The sequence below is a fragment of the Otolemur garnettii genome, unplaced genomic scaffold, assembly GCF_000181295.1.
Source record: "Otolemur garnettii isolate 467f Iridium unplaced genomic scaffold, OtoGar3 scaffold00002, whole genome shotgun sequence".
NCBI lineage: Eukaryota > Metazoa > Chordata > Mammalia > Primates > Galagidae > Otolemur > Otolemur garnettii.
The window spans coordinates 6517890-6541545 of record NW_003852397.1 but is presented as its reverse complement, the minus strand read 5'-3'; the positions used below and the strand labels follow the sequence as shown (position 1 = coordinate 6541545).

The following is a 23656-nucleotide window of genomic DNA, read 5'->3' as shown; positions in this document are numbered from 1 at the left end:
GTCAGAGGGTTGACATCCCATGGAATCCAGGAGGAAAAGAGCAGCATGGTAGGGTGAAGGGACGGGAAGAGGCAATTGAGACTACAGTCACCCTTCAGCATCCTAGGAGACTGGTTACGGGACCACTGTGGATACTAGAATCTGCAGATGCTCATTTCCTTGATATAAAGGGCTTAATATTTGCGCACAATCTATGAACATCCTCCCTTATATTAGTATTTTAAACAACCTCTAGGTTACTCTTAATATGTATGATGTAAATGCTATGTAAATTGTTGTTACATTGTACTGATTTTTATTTGTACTGTTTTTTATTGTTATATTGTTACTTTTTATGTTTTATTTTTGAATATTTTCAATCTCCAGTGAATTTGCAGATAGGAACCTGCATACAGAAGGCTAACCGTAGTAAGAATGTCTAGGTGGGTGATCTCTGTACTGAAGACTTACTTTAGTTAACTAAAATCCGAGAAATGATTCTTTTTTTAAATTTAATTTTTATTACATCATAACTGTATACCCCATTTATGGGGTACAATGTGATGATTTGATATACAATGTGGAATGCTTAAATCAAACTGATTAACATAATCGTCACCTCACTTATTTTTTGTGGTAAGCGTTTATAATATTTTCTCAGTTGTTTTGAAATGTACCCTTGCCTTGTGTACATTAGGTGAGATCCCACCAAATACCCTACACTTGCCCTCCCCTTCCCCCCTCTTCTCCTCTCCTCCTTTCTTGGCTATATTTGTGTTTTATCATTCATATGAATGTGTGTTTATATAATGATTTCATAATAGTATCGCATACATTGGATACTTTTTTCCCATTCCTGAGATTCTTTACTAAGAAGAATATGTTCCAGCTCCATCCAGGTAAACATGAAAGATGTAAAATCTCCGTCTTTTTATGGGTGGATGGTATTCCACAGTATACACATACCACCATTTGTTCATCCATTCATGGGTTGATGGGCATTTGGGCTGCTTCCATGACTTGGCAATTATGAATTGGGCTGCAGTAAACATTCTGGTGCAAATGTCTTTGTGGTAAAATGCTTTTTGTTCATCTGGGTAAATACCTTGTAATGGAATCACAGGATCAAATGGAAGGTCAACTTTTAGTTCCTCAAGAATTCTCCACACTTCTTTCCAAAGAGGCTGCATTAGTTTGTAATCCCACCAGCAGTGTAGAAGTGTTCCCTTCTCTTCACATCCATGGCAGCAGCTGCAGTTTTGGGACTCTGTGTTGTGGGCTAATCTCACTGGAGTTAGGTGATATCTCAAAGTGGTTTTGATTTCCATTTCTCTGATGATTAAAGATGATGAGCATTTTTTCATGTGTTTGTTGGCCATTTGCCTGACATCTGCAGGGAAGTTTCTTGCCCACAAAGAAATGGGGTTGTTCTTTTCTTTTCTTTTCTTTTCTTTTTTTTTTGAGAACCACCTTAGGTGTATGTGACTGGTGCCTTAGCCACTTGAGCCACAGGCACTGAGCCGGTTGTTTTCTTATTGATTAGTTTGAGTTCTGTGTGGGTTCGAGTTCACACCTTTGTTGGAATCATAACCTGCAAAAATCTTCTCATATTCTGAAGGCTATCTGTTTGCTTTAGTTGTAGTACCTTTAGCTGTGCAGAAGCTTTTTAGCTTGATCAGATCCTGGTAATATATTATTGGTGTTGCTTCAATTGCCAAGGGAGTCCTCCTCATAAAATATTTTCCCAGGCCAGTATCTTCAAGCATTTTCTCTGTACTGTCTTCTAGTATTTTTATAGTTTCACGTCTTAAATTTAAATCTTTTATCCAGTGACAATCGATTTTTATTAGTGGTGGAAGGTGTGGGTCCAGTTTCAATCTTCTATAGGTTGCTAGCCAGTTCTCCCAGCACCATTTGTTAAATAGGATTCTTTTCCCTAATATATGTTTTTATTAGACTTATCAAAGATCAAATGACAATATGTGTCTGGGTTCATCTCTAGATTCTCTATTCTATTCCATATATCTACCCCTCTATTTTTGTGCCAGCACCATACTGTTTTGATCCCTATAGATTTGTAGCATAACCTGAAGTCTGGTATTGTGATGCCTCCAGATTTGTTTTGACTTCTAAGTAATGTATTGGCTATTCAAGTTTTTTTCGGCTTTAAAGTATGACATTGGTGCTTTGATAGGGATTACATTAAATCTGTAGAATGCTTGGGGTAGTATGGACATTTTAACAATGTTGATTATCTACTGAATGTATATCCTTCCATTCCTTGGTATTGGGGGCACTTGGTTCCAGATCATTCTCATCCCCCCTACCCTATGGATACCAAAACCTGTGGCTAGGTAAGTCAACTGTCCATATCTGTTGTTCAACTCAAATTTGGCTGAATCCGAAAATGCAGAACCACAGACAGAAAGGGCCTACTGTATGTATTGAAAAAAATTACTTATATTATGTAAGTGACCCTGGGCAGCTCAAACCTGCATTGTTCAAGGGCCAACTGTAGTAGAGGGTAAGACAATGAGGTGCTTCCTTGGCCAATGTATTATAGGTATTTTGAGATTTTGGTATCCTAAATCCCATATAATTATAGTATTCTGGGTAGAGAAGCCATAATCACCATTTAAAAAAATTACCCTCTTATTAATTTCATGCTGTCATTAAAATTGGTGCTTTAATCAAAGTGATGTCCTTACACCATTAAATCAGGAATATTTCTGAGTAAATTCACTATTTGTGATCTCATAATATTCTAAATGACATGCTACCTATTTGGTACTTAAGTACAATGAATTCATAATTTCTCTTCCTTTTGATGTGGATTAAGGTAAGGAATCTCGTCTGCTTCTCTTCTGGATCTAGCAGAACCATGTACATTTGCCTTTTTTTCTTTAACTGTATTATTTAAAAATATACTCCATTTCTCACTCTGGGAGGCCGAGGTGGGTGGATTGCCTGAGCTCATAGGTTTGAGACCAGCCTGAGCAAGAGTGAGACCCTGTCTCTAAAAAATAATAGCTGGGTGTTATGGCAGGCACTTGTAGTCCCAGCTACTAGGGAGACTGAGGCAAGAGAATTGCTTGAGCCTAAGAGCTTGAGGTTGCTGGGACCTATGACCCCATGGCACTCTACTAAGGGTGACAAAGTGAGACTCTGTCTCAAAAAAATAAAATAAAATAAAATTATGTTCCAGTTCTAAGAATATAGCTGTTGTCTTTAAGTGAAATTACATGGACAACACTGCAGTCATTAGAATGGAGACAAATGACTTGATTAATAGAATGAACCTCTCCTCAAGGGAACTGATCCCAGTGCTTATATTTTTTGATATATTCTGAGAAAATCTCTTTAGACTACTGGAAATTCTTCTTTGTTTCATTACTGCTATGATTTACACATTTTAAGCAATCAATTTGATATTGCTTCTGTGTGTTTGAGCACATGATTTTCTGGTCTGTGTTTAGCAGATAAATTCTCTTTTATCTGGAAGCTTTGAGCATTAGTGCTTTTTGTGAAAAAAAGTCTATTAGAAAATAGGAGTAGAAAATTGGCCTCATGACTGTCATTTTGTCAATCCAGCAGAGCGTATGGGACTCATCCCATTTTTTGTTGTTGTTTCCATCCTTGTTCTTGATAGGCTGGGAAGTGATGATACCCGTTTTGAGGTTAGCATGGCCAACAACGGATGCGAAGTGCATCGTTTTGATCCTAGTGTCAAATCAGCCCATGTTCTGCAGAATCAGCGCCTTTGGTATCACCGCTTGTCCATTGACTGGCGGGACCCCCATCCAGCTGTTGCCGCTCAAAAGCCACACAGCAGCACCAGAAAACTGGGAAGCGTTTTGAATGAATTTGGGCATCACAAGGTGAGAGTTTTTTCATTTGACTTCATAATTAAATATAGTGAGCAAACCCCATAACCTTTCTCTAAAAACACAAATCAGGGATGACAGCATTGACATTGGACAGTTGGAGGTCCTGTTTTAATGTTACAAATCAGTCAACGTTATTTGTAGAGTCAACTCTGTAAGCATAAAGATTTGGCAAAGATAATAGCTATTTAAATTGATTTGGATTGGAGATTTGAGTAGTTGTTGAGTAATGCTAAGGCCTTGGCCAAGACTGAAGAAGAAGACTGAGAAATTTATTTCTGGTATAGGTTGAAGAATATTATTTCTGTTTGGCAATTATTTAAAATTTTCTGAAAGAGCAAACTACTTATGTTGACCTCAAATACAAAAAATAATAAGAGCTAGGTTTGTATTTGGTAAGAGATTGTGTGTGCCTTGTTTCTCACTGTTGTAACATGTGTCTCATGTTTACCATTATTTTGAGTCTCTGGGTTTTTTTATGTTATGTTATGTTATTATTATTATTTTTAAGACAGAGTCTCAGTATGTTGCCCTCAGTAGAGTGCTGTGACATCACAGCTCACAGCAATCTCAAACTCTTGGGCTTAAGTGATTCTCTTACCTCAGCCTCCCGAGTAGCTGGGACTACAGGAGCCCGCCAAAACACCCAGCTATTTTTTTGGTTGCTGGTGCGGGTGCCACCCGAGTCTCTGGGTTCTTAAAGTTCAGAAAATGTGTAGCTTTGATAAATTACTTTATAAAAATTGAACGAATGTTTATGTATTTTATGTAATTATGTAAAAGGATGTCAAATTTCTGCAAATATTTTATTGTGAATGGACAGCAAAAATGGAACTCACTCTTTGAACTGTGCTCCTTGAAAGCAATTTTTAGTGTAGTGTGCCCAAACTAATTGAATTCTGTAGGCAGGGGCTAAAGAAGTTCTCGGGAGTGCAGTTGGCTTGTGTTTGAGCTCCAACCCTTATTGGGTTTGGCTGATCTCAGCCTATCATTCCCAGCCAGAAGTGTCATGTGATTTAGAACTTGTCAGAAAGGGAGTTTTTAGTTGAGAGATAGTATGCACGGGACTCAATTTTAAATTTGAGTTGGCTTTTTGGTCTTTTAGTAAGAGGCTTTGTTCCTCTCCTCTTCTTCCTCCTCTCCCTCTCCTTCACTTCCTCCTCCTCTTCATCTCCCCTTCTTGTTCTCTTCCTCCTCCTCCTTCCTTTAAACACCCCTTAATTAGACAGCCCAAGCTTCTTCAAGAACAACTTCAAAGAATGTGCTCTTCTTTTAACATGCCATTAACTATTGATTTATATTTTGCCTTGCCACTGATAGGAACTAGCATTTAATAGTCAAGGGCCTTAATGAAACATACATAATTTGGGGGCATAAAATCCCAGAACAGAACCCTTTTTAACATGCTATTAATGTTTAAAATATGTGTGGGAAGAAGCAGGAACATTTTTCAGAACTTTATTTTTATTAAATATATGATTTTATTTTCTTGCTACTTGTTACCTTTGTAGACCTGCTTTTTACAGCTGAAAATTACAGGCCTAATTCTCTAATGTGCCAACTCTGGATTGCTCAACAAGCCAGCTACTTACTGTTTGTGCGCAGTTAGGAGTCTTGCTGCTCACCTTTAATGCTCCTTATACCTTAGTCCTCTCCAGGCCCATTCTTCAAAGAAAAGAGAATTCAGTGCCATTTTGCTTTCTTGGATAATATTTTAGCAAAAGATTTGGTAATGGTAAGGGTAAAATTAGACTTTGAAAGGTGATCTGTGGATCTAACCACATTTCTTATGGAAAATGTGTTTTTGGATGACAAGGAATGTTCCTGAATTGTTTTTGTTTAGCTCCCTGGGAGCTGCCTGGGGCAAACCTTTATGCCAAAAGATAATGTATAGCGCTTTTAGCAACAGTGCTTCTGAGACAGCAGAAATCTTTGCAATGATGCCCAAAAAGGAGAAATGCTTTAAGGGATGGCTTATATTCCTAAGGCTACTTATTTTTATTAAAAAACATTCACAGTGTGAGTGATCAGGCTCAGAATTGCTAGATATGCATTTGCTGCTTTAAGAAATTTTTTTTCCTTGTTGAAGAATTGAAAAGATACTGATATTCTTCCATAGAGATTGTGTGTGTGTGTGTGTGAATGCTTTTAAAGCAAAAACAACAAAAGCTAAACCCTTAGGCGAGGGATTGCTTCCATTAGGAACATGCTTCTAGGAGCTATGTGGTGCCAGATAAAGGAAACCTTGTTTGTGGCCTGTAGCAAACATGGTCTGTTTTCATTTTTCTGCCTGTGAACAGACATCAGTTAAATAGGATGTGGCTGGGCCAGGGGAAGCAAGTAGGAAAAAACACAATAACAAACATCAACACTTTCTGCCTGGCCTCCTTGACTCCTTTATTCTGAAAATGACCATAGAAACCAAAGCATTTTTAGTTGTTTGTTTTTAGTTCATGACTTTGAAATAGCCCACATTGTTTGGTAATAATTTCCGTGTTAGTCTGTTGTTATTTTCTTTATCCATCCCCACATTCCAGCCACTCAAGCAAAAACATGGGCAAAAATGAAAGCGGTATTCTGAGATAGTGACCGAAGGATGTACGTGGCTTTTGTACTGCTTTTAAATTCTTGGTTAATTTTAACTTCAAGCTATAAATTAAAAAACAAAAACAAAAACACCTTTCTAAAGCATCAAGCTGCAGCAGCTGCAGCAGCAAAACTATGTGGACTAGAAGCTCAGTCAGTGGGAGAATGACAGCACCTGGGTCCAGCATTATTTGAAATGATTCACTGTCTCCTCCTCACTGAAGTGGTTGTGGCTGTTAACTAAGCATATGTATTTTTCCAGAATATGACTAGAAATATTGAATCTGAAGTTTCTGCTCATATTAATCATAATGGACACTTTTCCCCCCATAGTCTCCGTTATACCCTCAGAGTGTCCTAAATGATCCAAGTGGTAGTGAATGAGACATTCTAAGAGTTGTTGCTATGTATGAGTAACATGGCTGCCCAAGAGTTTACCATTGTAAGCTCATTAATCTAGGTTGGAAGGATGGGTCCTCTTCGTGGCTTTTGGCATTGGCCAAGTCATTTAACCTCTCTGGTGCTTAGGTTGCTTGTCAGTACAACAGGGACAGTTTTCTGAGAACTAGATACGAGAACACAGTGAGAAAGGTCTCCTGCAGAAGGCCCAGTGTGAATTAGTCACTTGAATATTTTCAATAATTTCAAAGGATTTCCTTTTTAACAAATTTAGGAAGTTTTTACTAAATTTTATGATCAATCTTGTCTTTTTTCTTTCTTTCTTTGTTTTCAGGGAAAATAAATCAGAGATTTCTCTGGAAATTGCTAACTGCACATAAGTGCAATCAAGTTTTTTTAAAAATGTCATTCCTTTATTGGTTTGGACTTTTAAAAAATTCCAAAATATTAAGGGGGTACAGATGTTTTTGATACATAACTTAAGGTGACCAGATTTTAACATTGGTTAAGTGGGACACCATTGGGGGGGGGGCAGGGCCTGACAACAATGCAAAATTTGATAAGCTCAAATTTAATCAGTTCTCAACAATTATTTGTTATTATTAAAGTTTAACATTATAAAATTAACAAAAATAATATAAAACTCATATCCTGGCAAAATAGTCACATGGCAGCCGAAAACCATATATTCCCTTCCTGTTCTCCTGTGTTCCCTAGCTTGTGCATTCTTTCCAAAAATCGGGGCTTTTTTAAAACGCCACAGGACACAGGACAAATTGTTAAAAATCAGGACTGTCCCACGAAAAGCGGACGTCTGGTCGCCTTACTCTAGAGGGGAGGGCTACTTGTTTGTTCCAGACAGTTTGGCTCCTTCTGAGCTAATTGTCCTTGCCTAGAAGCAAAGGAGGGAGCCAGTCTCCTTCTGATACCTTGCCCAGGAGGGGAGTAGGGAGTTTACATTAGCCTTTTCATTTCCAAATGAAGTTACATTAACCTCTTCATTCCCAAATAGAGTTACATTAACCTTTTCAGCAGCCAAAAACGTATATTCCCTTCCCATTCTCCCGCTGTTCCCTAGCTTGTCATGCATTCTTTCCAAAAATTGGGACTTTTTTAAAACGCCGTGGGACAAATTGTTAAAAATTGGGACTGTCCTACCAAAAGTGGGACGTCTGGTCACCTTAACATAGCTTAAGTCAGGGCTGTAAATGTGTCCATCATTCAAATAGTGTTTATTGTACCTGGTAGGTGGTTTTTTTGGTTTTTTTGTTTTTTATCATTGGGGATTCATTGAGGGTACAAGAGCAATCAAGATTTTTAAATGAAAGCTTTGTGGGAAACTGAAGGGTAATTGGCCTCTCAGACATGATTGTAGAGAATTATTATTTCCTGTCTTGGGGCACGAACAGCTTTGCTGGTGACTGTATAGAAAGTAAGCACTGTACTGTATGGAGATTACATAAGCTGCTGAGTCTTAACCAGATCTGTCCCATGCAGAGCAGGTGTAGACCACCCGGTCTTGGGCACACTGCTCAGACAACCCAGGGGGAGCTGGACTTCCTGCCTGTCAGCGCCGGGTGACAAGTCCTTCTTTGCCTGTCTTTGTCACCACTCAGGCAGCAGCTCAGCAGTGTCTGCTTGGACCATCACGGGACCACCAGTTTCTGCCTCTGTTGGCTGGGATATCGCTATTGATTCCAGAACATCCATTTTCTTGTGTAGTCCATAGTATGTTTGAAAGAATATGGACTTTGAAAGTAAACTGCAAAAAGATTCCCTTTTTTTTCCTTTTGTGTATTAAATTGACATACATAAGCAAGATATTGATACTGCCCTGTATTGGAATGTTTGTTGGAAATAATAACACATTGCTGGTGGAAATGGAAAATAATCTCCTCTTTCAGGAAGAGCATTCAACCATAAGCATATATTATTTCTCTTTCTATTTCCAGAAATTATTTTTGCCTTAAATTCTATTTTATCTGATATCAGCTCTCTTTTGATAAGTATTTATATGAAATACCATTCTAGATTCTTTTGTTTTCATTCTTTTGGTACAGTTTTTGTTTATATGTGGTATATAGGAACAATGTATTCAGTATATGTCTGATTTTTTTTTAAAACCCAGTCTGATAATCTCTTTAGAGATTATATTTCATTTACATATTTAATTCATTTATATTTATATTTATTGTGATTACTGGTATGTTTGGGCTAATTTCTGTTCTTTCAAATTGGGTCTTTGGTTTTTGACACTTCCCCCTCCCCTTCTTGCCAAAGCTTGTATTTTTATTTTCCGTGGTTATCTTAAAATGCAAGTGTATATAATTATCTATAAAATTTAAGATCATGTAAAATTATTCAGTATTTCTTATTCCTCCTAAACATGACAAAATCATAGTACATTAACTACCCATTGAACATGGGCTCCTGAGTTGTTATCTCGAGTTTTACCTTTTTCTTTTCATTGTTTTTTTTTGTTTGTTTGTTTTTTGAGATAGGGTTTTACTCTGTCATCCTGGGTAGAGTGCCATCGTGTCATCATAACTCACAGCAACCTCAAACTTGGGCTCAAATGATCCTCTTGCCTCGGTTTTTCTATTCTTAATAGAGACCAGGCCTCACTCTTGCTCAGGCTGGTCTTGAACTCCTGAGCTCAAGCAATCCACCCACCTTAGCCTCCCACAGTGCTAGTATTACAGGCATGAGCCATCACACCCAGCCTTACCATTTTCTTTATTTTGAAAAAATTTTAAATGGAAAAATTGCTACCATAACACAATGAACTCTCATGTATTTTTTCAGTGAAATTCAGCAATTGTTAATATTTTGGCACAATTGCTACTTTTCTCTCTCTCTCCATATGTATGCAGAGATACTTTAGTAATTAAAAAATTTATTAATAAAAAACTCAAAGGAAAGGAATGGATAAATACTTTCATGTTCTACCTATATATGTGAGTTTAATTCATTTACATGTATTGTTATCATTGGTACATTTCAACTTGCATCTTACTTTGTAAGTAATTGCATCTTACTTTGGTATATCTCAGTCCAAGAATTGGCATCATAATTAATGTGGCAACAGTAGAAATATCCTTATTAAAGTTGGGGGAACAATGAAGATGTTCATCATCACCATTTTTTTTTTTTTTTGAGACAGAGCCTCAAGCTGTCCCCCTGGGTAGAGTGCCATGGCATTACAGCTCACAGCAACCTCCAACTCCTGGGCTCAAGCGAGTCTCCTGCCTCCGCCTCCCAAGTAGCTGGGACCACAGGCGCCCGCCACAACGCCTGGCTATTTTTTGGTTGCAGCCGTCATTGTTGTTTGGCGGGTCTGGGCTGGGGATTCGAACCCGCCACCTTAGGTGTACGTGACTGGCGCCTTAGCCGGTTGAGCTATAGGCGCCGAGCCATCATCATCACCATTTTTAAAAGTAGATTAGAACTTTAAAAAAAAACAATTAACTTCTCATTTTGAGATAATTTTATATTCACTTGCAGTTGTAAGAAATTATACAGAAATTCCATGTACCTTTTCCCCCATTCCCCCAGAGGCAAACCCTAGTATGCTATCCAACCAGGATACTGACATTGATAGAGTTAAGATACAGAACAATTTCTAGGGCCACAAGGATGATGTTGCCCTATATAGCCACACCTGCCTTTTTCCCCTTCCCTCTTCCCTTAATCCTCGGTAACTACTAATCTGCTTTCCATTTTATAATTTTGTAATTTTCAAGGATGTTATATAAATGAAATGATACAGTGTGTAATCACCATTGTTATTTGGCATAGTTCTTAAAATAATAGGTAATACAATTAGAAAAAAGAAAGCAATTATAGAAATTAAAATTAGAAAAAAGGTAAAAATTTTATTATTATTTGCAGATATATTATTATAATTCAAGATCAATGGAAGAGAATTTGGAAATAGAAGCACTGATTTGTGACAAAGTCAAAAACGTAATTTAATGGGAAAAATTATAGTCTTTTAAATAAATGGTGCTGGAACACTAGATATCTTTATGGAAAAAAAAGTGAACCTTGATTTCACATTGTCACAAAAATTATTTTGAAATGAAACATAGACCTAAAGATAAAAGCTAAAATTATAAAACTTCTAGAAGAAAATATAGGAGAAAATCTTTACAATTTTGAGATATACAGTGATTTCTCAGACAAGATATAAAAAGCATAAACCAGAAAATCTTTTAGAAAAGATAAATTGAACTTCACCAAGATTAAAATATTCTGCTCATCAAAAGACATTGTTAAGGACATAAAAACTGGAAGAAAACATTCACCACAAGAATATCAAACAAAAGACTTGTATTCAGAATACATATAGCACTCTTAAAACCAAAAATAAGAAGACAACTAAATGGGAAATAGGTAAAAGATTTGAACTAGCATTTTACCAAACAAGATAGCAAAAAACGGCTCGGCGCCTATAGCTCAACCAGCTAAGGCGCCAGCCACGTACACCTAAGGTGGTGGGTTCAAATCCCCAGCCCAGACCCGCCAAACAACAATGACGGCTGCAACCAAAAAATAGCTGGGCGTTGTGGCGGGTGCCTGTGGTCCCAGCTACTTGGGAGGCGGAGGCAGGAGACTCGCTTGAGCCCAGGAGTTGGAGGTTGCTGTGAGCTGTAATGCCACGGCACTCTACCCAGGGGGACAGCTTGAGGCTCTGTCTCAAAAAAAAAGATGGCAAAAAACACATGTGAAAATGTGGTCAATATCATTAATCATCAGGGAAATGAAAGTTAAGGCCACAATGAGATAGTACTTCATAGCTACCAAAATGGTTAAAATTAAAACAATTGATGATATCGAGTATTAAGGTTATGGAGTTCTGGAGTTCTGAAACATTGCTTGTGAGAATGCAACCTAAGGGGAGTTTGGCAATTTCTTAAGTTGAAAATATTTACCAATTGACCTGGCAAGTGGACTCCTAGGTGTTTATCCCAAGTCAACTGAAAACATACATCTACACAAAGACTTTATAACTGAAAATTTATAGAAGCTTTATTAATAGAGCCCCAACTAGAAACAATCCAAATTTCTAGAACGTGTTAAATGGGTAGAGAAGTTAAGGTATGAATGTATCACCTGCAATGTGCCACATGCCATACATCCCTGTGGAATGGAATATCATCAGCAATAAAATGGAATGGACTTAGTGATACGTGCAGCACAAATGAGTCTCACAGACTTTATGCTGTGAGAAAGGAAGGAAGCCGGATACAAGAGACTACATATTCTGTGATTCTCTACTTAGATGAAGTTCTAAAATAGGCAAAACTATACTATAGTGATAAAAATCAGAGCAGTGGTTACTCTGGGCAGGCAGTAAGGAGAGTGAGGGAGTGCAGTAGGAGATTTACTAAAAGGATCACAAGGAAACTTCTTGGGGTGATGGAAATACTTTACATTTTGAATGTGTTGTGGTTACATGGGTATATGCCTATGTCAACAATAATTGACCTATGTACTTAAAACGGGAGAATTTTATTGTATAAAAATTATACTTCAATAAAGGCAATTTGCAGAATAGAATGTGTAGATTTCTACCATTCTACCTTTTACATTTTTTTTTGGCATAAATATAATTTCTCTGAAAGTATACACAATAAATTGGTGATACTAGTTACCTCCAAGGGGAAGAACTGGATGGCTGAGGAAGAGACTTTCTACTCTTTGTATCTCTTGAATTTTGTACCTTGTAAATATTAAAAACATTAACATATTTTAAATTGATTCTCCTTCATTTCCTTTATTCTCTACTTAGGGAGTTCCTTTTAGATTCACTGCTTTTTTGTATTTTAAAATTTCATTTACTCTGTCCTAGTTCAGGGTAAATTCCTCAGTACTAGCTTCCAATTCTTTAATTTTCTTTTTAGCTATGTCCAGTCTAAAGCTTATGCCATTTATTGATATTTTATGAGACAATGAATATATTTTTCACTTCCAAGATTTTCAACTGATATTTTTCATGTCCATCTGTTCTTTTCTAGTTTTGCATGTTTTTACTTAACAACATATTCTCACTACTTGTATGTTTGTGAACGTGGACATTCTTCTTCTTTACTGATGTGGACACCCTAAACATAGTCATTTAAAACTTTCATCAGACTTTCCAGGAAAAGCAATTTAATTTTGGAATGAAGTAATGTTCTAATCATTGCTTTGGTTGGTTGTTTCTCTTATCCTTTGATTTCTGTGCATATGCTGGAATTTTAGTATGTTGGTTTATGTTTGCTGGAGAGCTTTTGGTTCGATTTTGCTTTTCTCTTTCTTTTTGGCCTCACCCTTCTCTGCCTAGTGATTTTGCAGTATCCTCCAGGACTTGGTCTTTTATAAGCATTTGGGGGCTCCTGCTCTTCCCAGTGATATTTGGAACCCGGCTCATCTGCTGTTTGCTAAGGTGTGCCTCTCTCTTCCCATCTCTCTAGGCCAGTAGCTGGTTTTAAGGTAGAGCTCCAGTCAGTGGTTAGCAGTTTATTTCGGGCTCTTTTCTGGAGCCAAGGAGCTCTACCCTAGCCTTGGCTTTAGTCAATGAATGTGGCTCCGGGGAACACTTGTAGCTCCAGTTTCCTATAGGGGGGCCACACCCAGCACCACTGCCACCTGCTTTAAGATGGAGGCCCAGCGTGTCCTGGCTGCCATCCACTCACCTGCTCTGTGTTCTGGTCCACAGAGCTGTCATCTTGGTTTTGAGCTCTGCTTTGTCTTTTTCTCTTTCTCATACATAATTCTCCCTTTTTGCTTTGTGTTCCGTACAGGGTGAGGGGGTATGCATCTTCCTTTCTTTTTTTCTTTACGTTGACTATAAATGGATTCATATTTCTTTGAATTGTCTGAAGAAATAATGTCCACGGACTAACATGTCAGCTTGTTCTAGTTAATGTTTGCTAGTACACATTAAAAATACCTTAGCAAATGACAGCTTTTGAAGTGTTTATTTATATTGCCACCAAATCCTGTTATATGATTATTTCTCAAATGTAATGTGTATGTGAAACAGCTAGATAATCTAATTAACATGCAAGTGGTAATTCGGGGGGGGGGGTGTCTGAGATTCTGGATTTCTAGTAAGCTGAGGGGATGCTGATGTTGTTGGTTGGAAAATTATACTTTGAGCAGCGAAGTATGTACCACACCAGGAGGAACAGAGGACCAGAGGATATTTCATAGTAACTGGCCATGCTGGGACTTGCACCCAGGTGGTGCCCACCCAAGAACCCAAGCACAGGGCCATTTTGTGCCCTGCTGTGGTCTTCCATCCTCAGCCTGAGTCTCCACCCAGGTGCGGAGAAGGATGGACATGGTGCCGGGATCCAGACAAGGTGTTCATTCCTTGGCAGCCCATTGCATCAGATTTCTGTGCTAGCTGTTGCCCTGGGACAAATTTTTTTTCTCAGGAAGGAAACTCCTTTTAAAAAATGGCCGCTGCTAGTCAAGACCCGTGTGCCTGAGTCCTAGATTTACACTCCAGCTGTAACTCTGCTTCGGAGATGTGTGTTCCTAAGAAAGCTGTGTGTGTGTCTCCCAGGCAGAGACCCCTTACTGTATGGACTCCTATTCCAAATACCTAGGGAAGCTCTCTGGAAATACGTAGGATATATGTTGGCCTAGCTTTTTCTCCAGTACCTTTTTAAATAAAAATGTTCAGGGCACCAACATTTGACACAACCTACCCTTAAAATGGGCGAATTTTATTGTGTAAAAATTATACCTCAATAAAGGCAATTTGCAGAATAGAATCCAGAGGCTTTGGTGACTGATGTTTCAGATTTGGCCAGGAAGCCTGATAGATATTGTGGGGTAAAGGTAGAATTGCAGGTGATTCTTTTTAGGTCCCAGGGCAATTTTCTATTTAAATTTGTTTATAGTCCTTTTTCAAAGCGACGTGTGTATCTTTCTGTGCATTTGAAAGCAACCTCATCTTGCAGAATTGCTATGTAATCACGAAGGTGCTGTGTTTCTGTGAAATAAGCCAGTGGCAATTTAGCAGTAATGAGTCATTCACAGGGCTGAATTGCAATTTGAAAAGCACAGACATCTTTCTGTCTCCATCAATCTGCAGTGGACCCTAAGGACAAGCCATCCTGGGAAAGCGAGTTGAGAACTTCCCAACTCAACATTTGGGACATGAATTTTTTTTTTTCACCCTTTTGCTCATCTGTAAAGGGGAGATTTGCTATGTAGCAAAATGCCTTGGGTCTTCTTAGTATTCTTCAAACCATTGAGTATTTAATACAGGGAGCTACAACAGATCAGAAGGCACATTGAAGACAGAGCTAAGTACATCTGGATTTAGCTGCTGGTGGTGTATTATTTGGTGTGTTGTCTCCCTGGTTTTCCTTGGGCAGAAGTCATGATTCTCAAAGTTGAGTGCAAATGGTGTTCTGGAATCTGGAGACATACTCCCACCCGTACAACGAAGTTCTTGGATTCTGATGTTGGAATGGGGAACATCAGACCACAAACCAAAACAAGAGCAATGACATAGCTCCAGCACAGAATTCAACCACAAAAGGAGCTTGATTTAAATGTCAAATTCAGGGCCAACCCCAGTGATTCTGATAACTAAATCAGAATTCTGGAAGCCCTGGAGTCCAGGAACCTGCATTTTAACTACACCCCACCCCACCCCTGCTAACCCAGGTAATGTGAAGGTCACCCTTTGAGGAACCTCAGGGTGTGGAAAGGGCTTGAGTGGCTCAGCTTTTACCATGTCTGGGTCCTCTGTGCCTCAGTTTCCTCTATTGTAAATTATGTGATATGAACCCTTGCCTTTGGAGAATGTTGGGCAGGCAGATGAACTCACATTGATGAGAGAGAAGAACAGGGAATTTTCATGAGACCAGATTTGTGATTTTATTTTATGGAGAATTATGACTCACTATTGCTTTTCAGAGTATTATTTGGGGGCCTAATTTTGTTACAAAAGTGGGAAATTTCACATATGGAAGGGAGATGGCATTTATTTCTGTTTGTTGCGTGTACCAGGGGTGGTTGTACTTGTCTGAGAATCTTGCCATTTTGACAACGTTGGGAGAATGAGAACCAAGTGGAGGGCTGTAAGCTCACTTGCCCGTCAAGTTCCTTTGGTTTGCCTCTGTGTGGTTTCCTTTCCTACAGGAGACTGGCTCTGTAGAGGAATGATGTGTTCAGTGATGCACAGCTCAGATTTGCAGGATCACGGAGCTTGGCAATTCCTTTATGTGTGTTAAAAAAAGAAATTGTAATGTCTTTTGACAGTAAGAGCTCTAAGAACTTGCTAGCATATTCGTGAATCCTCTGAGCAAACCCTTCCACACCCATGCTGCCCATTTCTGCCTGGGGAGCTCAACCAGACCAATTTTCAAAGGTGCCCAAGCGTAACAGACACACCCGTGCAACAGCCTCCAGGTTCTTGGAAAAGGTTCGTAGGTTTTAGAGGTAAAACCTGGTTTATTTTCCAGTCAATCAAAATATCGGGGAAGGAAGATTCCATTTGCCACTTTTTTGTTAAAAACATTAGGATCTTTTAAAAAGCACAAGTTTCCTAGCATGGAGTGCCATTCGACAGTTTTGCAATTAAAATGATAATGAAACATTTCTAACAAGAACTTCTCTTTAAAATGAGCATGATGGGTTCACAGCACACCATTAGAAGAATTATGTAAAGGAGGCTCTCAGTTCCAAGTTTTATTTTAAGATTTAATTTATTCCAGATTCTGCAGGAATAAACTATCCATGTGACAAGCCTGCCAACAGATGTCAATTTAGTTTTATAGCACATGCCTGCACTTCAGAGTCGGAAAATGGAGATTATTCTTTTTTGCCTGCTGTTTATTACATGACACAGCTTCATAACACTACGCCCCAGAGGACGGCTGATTAATAACCCGCGGGCTGGCAGCGTCCCCTGCTTCTGTCTGTGCTCTGCAGTGTCAAGTGTGAGCTTTTTTTCACATTACCCTTTTGAATTAGGAGAGGTGCTGGAAAGAGCAAAGGTGACAGAAAATGGATTTTCCTCTGTTTTAATGCCATCTAGGTCAGAAGACAGATTATACTGTAGTATAAGTAGTTCAGGAGAAACAAAAATAAGTAAAACTTATTCAACGAGACAGAACTAACTCATACTATCATTTTTTGTGGTGTGGTCATTTCCACCCCCTTCCCCATGTAACCTCTAATCTACTTGCTGTCTATGAAACTGCCTGCCCTCGGTACCTCGTCTCAGTGGAGTCTCAGGCTATTTCGTCCCGTGTGTCTGGCTGATTTCACTCAACGTGTTTGCAGGCTTCATCCACACTGTAGCACGCATCACCATTCTTTCCTTTTTGAGGCTGAATAATAGTCCATCATATGTGATGGATCATCATATGCTGCGTTCTGCTTATTCACTCATCTGTCAGAGGAGCTTGGGTTGCTTCCACTTCAAGCCTGTACGCCCACGTTACGATGGCCATGGGCATCCAAATACCTCTTCAAGATCCTGCTTTCAGTTCTTTTAATGATATACCCAGAAGTGGAATTGTGGATCAAGTGGTAATCCTATTTTTAATTTTTTTGAGGAGCCAGCATGCTGTTTTCCATAGCAGATACATCATTTTACATTGCCATAAACAAGTCTTTTAAGGTTAACATGTAGCTGAAAAGACAGAAACGTGATCTTATAATGAGTGCTATAATGAAAAAGTACAGCGTGCTATGGGCATGTTTTAGTAGAGAAAGCCAAGCTGATCTGTTTGTTCTAGTATTTCTGATGATACCACAGTGGAGGCTCGGTGAGTGTGCGGGGGCAGGTGAACGGGCCATCCAGAGCCGGGTGTTTCCTTCCCCCATTCTGCCGCCCTTCATTCTGTCCAGCGGTGCCGGAGAGCCTTTGTTAATGGTTTCCCGGCTTTTTCCTGGTTGCCTCCACGGTGAGATGGCAGAAAACATTTTTCCAGCAATGCTTCTTTTCTCATTCTGTTCATGATCCAATACTCAGAGACGCTGAGATATTTCCACCAGATATGTCCTTGCCTTTTCTTGGTGGGGAAAAAAAGAAGCTGACTGCAGATTTAAGATGAAAGTGTAGTGATGTTAGAAAGTGGTGGGGGATTCAGGGGGAAATGTTCTCTCTGTTATTGGAACATTGCCTCTGTCCTCTAAAAAATTCTGTTTTATAAAGATAGCAAGAAGGCCTCTTACTTATTTTTTCATCTTGGTTTAAATCAGTTAAGATTTTGCTCAATTATATTCTATTGATAGCTATTTTAAATCGAAATTTTATTCTTGAGATTCCCCCAGAGAATTTCAGAAATTTAAAACGCATAGACATTATATTTGAAAACTTAAAACTTCTTGCTTCTGGTATTATAAAAGGAATCTGCTTATCTGATCCCCAAACTAATGAAAGCATGGTTATTAGTCTTAGTTTTAATTTTGCTAGCATTTGAGGCAAAGAAAGAGGCCAGCCATGAAAATATTTGGCACATTTCTTTCCTTAGAAATTTTTACTGGTTTGCTCTTGCTGTGGTCTTATTATTCTGATCAGCTAGAGATGTCAGTGGCTTGTCTAGAATGAATCCTGAGGGTTTATTATAATTGCTCCAGTTTTGATACTGGCACAGGAGAACAATGTTGATGACATTGTCAAGGTGTTGGCTTTGGATCAGGTAGCAAGTATTGGGCCATGGTGCCCAATGTGAGTTGCTGGCTTTCAACTACAAAGACCCAAATACCAACTCTACAACCTGTTTGTTGTGTGAGTAGAGAGGGGGATTAAGCCTCTGAGCCACATTCTGTTTTCTAAAAAAGGGGGACGATAATACCTTCCCTGCAGGAATGTTGAGGGGATTAAAGAATAACAAGGACTGTAAAGAGGGCTCAGTGCCCATAGTATAGTGGTTACAGTGCCAGCCACATGCACCGAGGTTGGTGGGTTCAAGCCTGGCCCGGGCCAGCTAAACAATAATGACAACTGCAACAACAACAACAAAAATAGCTGGGCACTGTGGTGGGCACCTGCAGTCCCAACTACTTGGGAGGCTGAGACAAGAGAATCACTTAAACCCAAGAGTTTGAGGTTGCTGTGAGCTGTGATGCCATGACACTCTACCAAAGGTGACATAATGAGACTCTGTCTCAAAAAAAAGGACTATAAAGAGACTAGCAAAGAGCCTGGTCAGTTGCTCTCCAGATGAGAGCTGTTTATTAGTTACAGTGTTGGATTGATTTGAATTGTTGCAGTAGAATTCAAATGCTAACAATAGAGTATGGCTATCTGTTGTTCTGTCGCCCTGGGTAGAGTTCTATGGCATCACAGCTCACAGCAACCTCCAACTCCTGGGCTTAAGCAATTCTCTTGCCTCAGCCTCCCAAGTAGCTGGGACTACAGTCACCCGCCACAACACCTGGCTATGTTTTGGTTGTAGTTGTCATTGTTGTTTGGTGTGCCTGGGCTGGATTCAAACCTGCCAGCTCTGGTGTATGTGGCTGGAGCCTTAGCCACTTGAGCCACAGGCACAGAGCCTTTATTGCTTTTTTTACTTTCTCAGTGATAATGGGGAGTCTCTGATAGGTTAACTGTTTACTCGAGAAAACATTAAAGGGAGTCAGTATTCTGGATTGAATTTTGGAAGTATTTAGAATAGCAGTGATGTAAATCAATGTGAATGACCAGACATCCTTCCAATGTCCTTGGGACCAATCTTTCCACAGTGACAGTCATGGGTGTACTTGCTGTGGGTTTTAAATGTTTCACCTGCTTGGATGTGAGGGAGATCATCACCAGGTTGATTTGGCTGATCTGGCTGGCTAGGCAAGGCCGGGCTTGAACCTGCCAGCCTTGGTGCATGTGGCTGGCACTGTAACCCTTCCTCTCTCACTTCTCCGTGTGTGTCCCTCCCGAAGCTGAGCACTTGGTCAAAGAGGACGACCCTCCCTGATAGAGGAGGACTGTTCTTCCATCAAGGGTATGTGAGTAGCTGTGCTCCCCTCCGCTCAAATATGCCACCTGCTTCATGGCATCTGCAGAAATCTTGTAATTTATTGATCTTTCCCATGCTCATCTCTTGGTTGTAAGTATTTAAAGTTACACAAGCTTGTTGAGTATTTTATTGTGAAATAATTTAGATGGGAGTATTGACATCTTGGAAAATGTTTTATATAGTGTTGGTTCAGTACCTCTCACTGTGTTTGCCTTATGATGTCTAGGCAAAATGTGACCCCTCTCTCTCTTTCTGAAACCTTCTGTTATGTCATTTTGACTTCCTTTTGGGGACATATCAAATATAGTATCACCTGTTGGCAGAACTAAGTGCTCAGGAAATATACCTTTTCTAACTAAATGGAAGAGCTGCCGTTGCCCACCTCTGTCTTTGTAGTTCCACTCCCGCGCTACCTACTGTGTTGAATACAAACATCTCATTTGAGATGCCAGGTGTCAAGTCCGTTTTTCATCCTCTTTGTTTTCTACCATTTTCCTATAGCTAGGTATCTTATGCTTTTACCTAACTAGATAGTTTTACTTTCTGTTTGCCTAAACTTTCTCATCTTTGCAGCTTCAATCATAATTCCTATTATGTCTATTGAAATACTCAACCTCATTGAAAAAAAATTCTTACCATATCTAATATTTTCTCCATTACTTGATCAAGTAAAAAATTTCACTTGTCTTTTAAGTCTTATTCCAAATGCTGTCTCTTCCATAAAGCCTTTCTTAAAACCATTTATTTTAATGATTTTTAATTGCATAAGTATACTCACCGTAGAAAGTAAAAAGATGAAAATTAAGGTCACCTATGATTCTAACACTGTGATAACTATTATTAACATATATAGTCTCTCTTTCCAGACTGCCCCCCAAAGTATGTATACTGTAACAAAATTGGAGTGGGATTAAAAAAAAATGAGACTTGCACTAGAATGTTTATTGAGGCTTAATACACAATTGCCAAGACATGGAATCAATCCAAGTGCCCATCGACCCATGAATGGCTTAAGACTTTGTGGCATATGTAAACTATGGAATACTATTCAGCCAGAAGAAGATGGAGACTTTACATCTTTTGTATTTACCTGGATGGAGTTGAAGCACATTTGTAAAGTATCACAAGAATGGAAAAGCAAATATCCAAAGTACTCAATACTAATATGAAACCAACAGATAAACAACTGCATGTCCACATCAGAGAAAAACACAATTACATTGAAGTGTGTGTGGAGGAAGCAGGGAAAGGGGAAAGGAGAGGAGGGTGGGGGTTGATAAGCTCTCACCCAGTGTGCACAATGTGAGGGTGTACAGCACAGCCCCTGGGCGAAGGGCTCAACTACAATCGGAACTTCACCATAGAAACACAGACAACGTAAGCTAATCATTTATACCCACATATTAATCAGAGATCAAAAAAATTAAGGTGGGATCTACTGTATATGCTATTTTATAACCTGGGGGTTTTATTTACTTAAACATTCTGAGCATTTTCACATTTTAGTAAACATTTTATCTAAATGCATTGTAGCATTGTTTATAACAGCAAAATTCTGGAAACAATATACTTGTTCTTTAAAAGGGGACTGAATAAATGAGATTTATTAAAATCCCAACCATTGAATACTCAGTGACTATACCTGTGACCATCCCATGTTATATACCTGTATTTTACAGATATGGGAAGATATCTAAAATAAATTGTCAAGACCCTAAAGCAAAGTGCCAAATAGTGACTATACTATGACACCCAGGGTTTGAATAAAAATAAAGAGATGTGGATGCCAATACATGCTTGTATATATACTTTAAAACATAGATCTTGGGTAAAGGTTTTGGATAAAGGTACTAGGGATTCTTTGAGTAAAAGTGTGTTAGGTACCTTGGGTGTTTGGGTAAAGCGATGTCTTTGTGTAAAGCTACTTTAGGTAAAGTTTCTGGGGATACTCGGGTGGGAGAAAGACACTTCCCTGCCTGTCCTTTTGAAGAATTTGAATTTTTTTTTTTACCATGTATTTTTTTTTTTAGTTTTTCTCTTTAGTTTTTAGTTTAGTTTTTTTTAGTTTTTCTCTTTAGTTTTTTTCTTTACCATGCGTATTTTTTTAGTTTTTCCATAAAAGCTTAGAAAATATTTATCTACAGTGTCGTTTTTAAATGCTGCATGTATTCTAGTGAGTGGATGTATCATGGTTGATTTAACCACTCCCCAAAAGTTGAACCATGTAGATGATTTCCAGTATTTTTACTACCATAAACTGTGCTGTCTTAAGGCTTTCATATGCATTACTAAAATACTCTCAAAAGAGTGTGTATCAGTTTAGTCAAGTAGGATTCTTTCAGTGGGTGTGATTACTTACTGCTTTGAATGCTCACAAAACTTAGTTTGCATATCATTTCCAGAAGTTAGCCAGTTCCTTGCGCCGCCGTAATTACCTGGGTGCTTACTGTCTGTCTATGATCCACTCTGTATCTGTCTATATGAGACACTCTGCATCTATTTATACCATGCACTATGAAATTCCTGAGATAGTGGCTCAGTCATATTCCTCCTTTTTCCCATTGCAGCCCGCAGCATGGTGCCTGGCCCGTGTGCAGTGTGCAGTCAGTAAATCCTGGGTGCATTGAAATGACTCACTTTATGCCGTTACTGAGCACCTTTCTATGATGGTGATACTGGAACTTGCTCAGCTGGCTGAGCATCCTGTGGTTGCAGCCCTCTTAATAGACCACCATATGTTTGGTGGAACTTTGGGAATTACCATTTCAGCTAAGTTTACCAGGAGAAAAATCGTGTCTATTTATATGTAGGCAATGTAAAATCCCAACAAAGACCATGTGTAACCAAGCTGTAGAACTAAATAGGACTGATTACTTTAGATTCTGCTGTTGATAATTTGTAGCCACTTATCATTTATTTATTTTTCTCTTGGCCCTTGGTGGCAGACAATTAGCAGTCAGTAGGAAAGCTTGAGAAACACTGATGGATTTTGTCATTTGGAAAATTGCCTAATGCAATGGAGCCCCGACAAATACTACTGGGTACGCTATCGTACAGGCTACAGATTACAAATTGAGATGCTTGAATCACATGGTTTGTTGAATCAATTAAAAACACCCAGTGGGATGTGTGGGGAGAGAGGTGGAATAAGTCAGTGTACTTAGGATTAGGCACAGCAGGTAGAAGGATGACGCTGCGTGCACCCCACACAGCAGGCCAGTCTTTTCTCCCTCTCCTGCCTTTTTTCTCATCGCCCTTCTGTGCTGATTGGTCACCAGGACTAGAATTGAGGTTTAGAGCTAAGAGGCTCAACTGGAGAGACTTGGGGATGAGTGTATCTGATCACACTGCAAGCTCACCAGTTAGCCTGTGTGCAGCTGTGCATTTTTTCCAGCAGAGTATTGGTGAGGTCAGAGTGAGTGTCGTCGATGGGGGTGCAGTTTAAGACTTCATGAATATTGAGTGACTCATATGCCTCCAGTGTATTTAATGTTTTGTGGCCATTTTAGTGTTCACTCAGCATTTTATCCCTTTCTATCCTTAGCACACGTATGCGGTCCTTACCTTCTTCGTACCTAATATGTCTTATAAGTACGTACCTGCATTCAGTACGTGTTGTGAATTTCCGGCATCCCATTTGATTTTTCATCTTTCAAAGAAGACTTGAGTATTCTCAAGTAAAATAACAAATGCACATTACTAGTTTAATAGTTATACTTGATAAGATTGTGTTGATTAACTTTGTTTTCACCATGAATCCACTTCAGTATTGAAACACCTTGATCCAGCACTCTACAGGAGCATAAAACAGTCGTTAAGAGGCCCTAATGAACA

General features: G+C 39.0%; 1 protein-coding gene across 2 annotated transcripts in view; it reads left to right on the top strand.

Moving 5' to 3' along the window:
* Positions 1-23656, top strand: part of METTL24 (methyltransferase like 24) — a 100406-nt gene that overhangs the window by 55217 nt on the left and 21533 nt on the right. For both annotated transcript variants that reach the window (XM_023513219.1, XM_003781588.2), the window contains one exon: positions 3629-3857. In XM_023513219.1, coding sequence (XP_023368987.1) covers positions 3663-3857 — 195 coding nt within the window. In that variant the 5' untranslated portion in view covers positions 3629-3662. The remainder of the gene's footprint in view (positions 1-3628; positions 3858-23656) is intronic.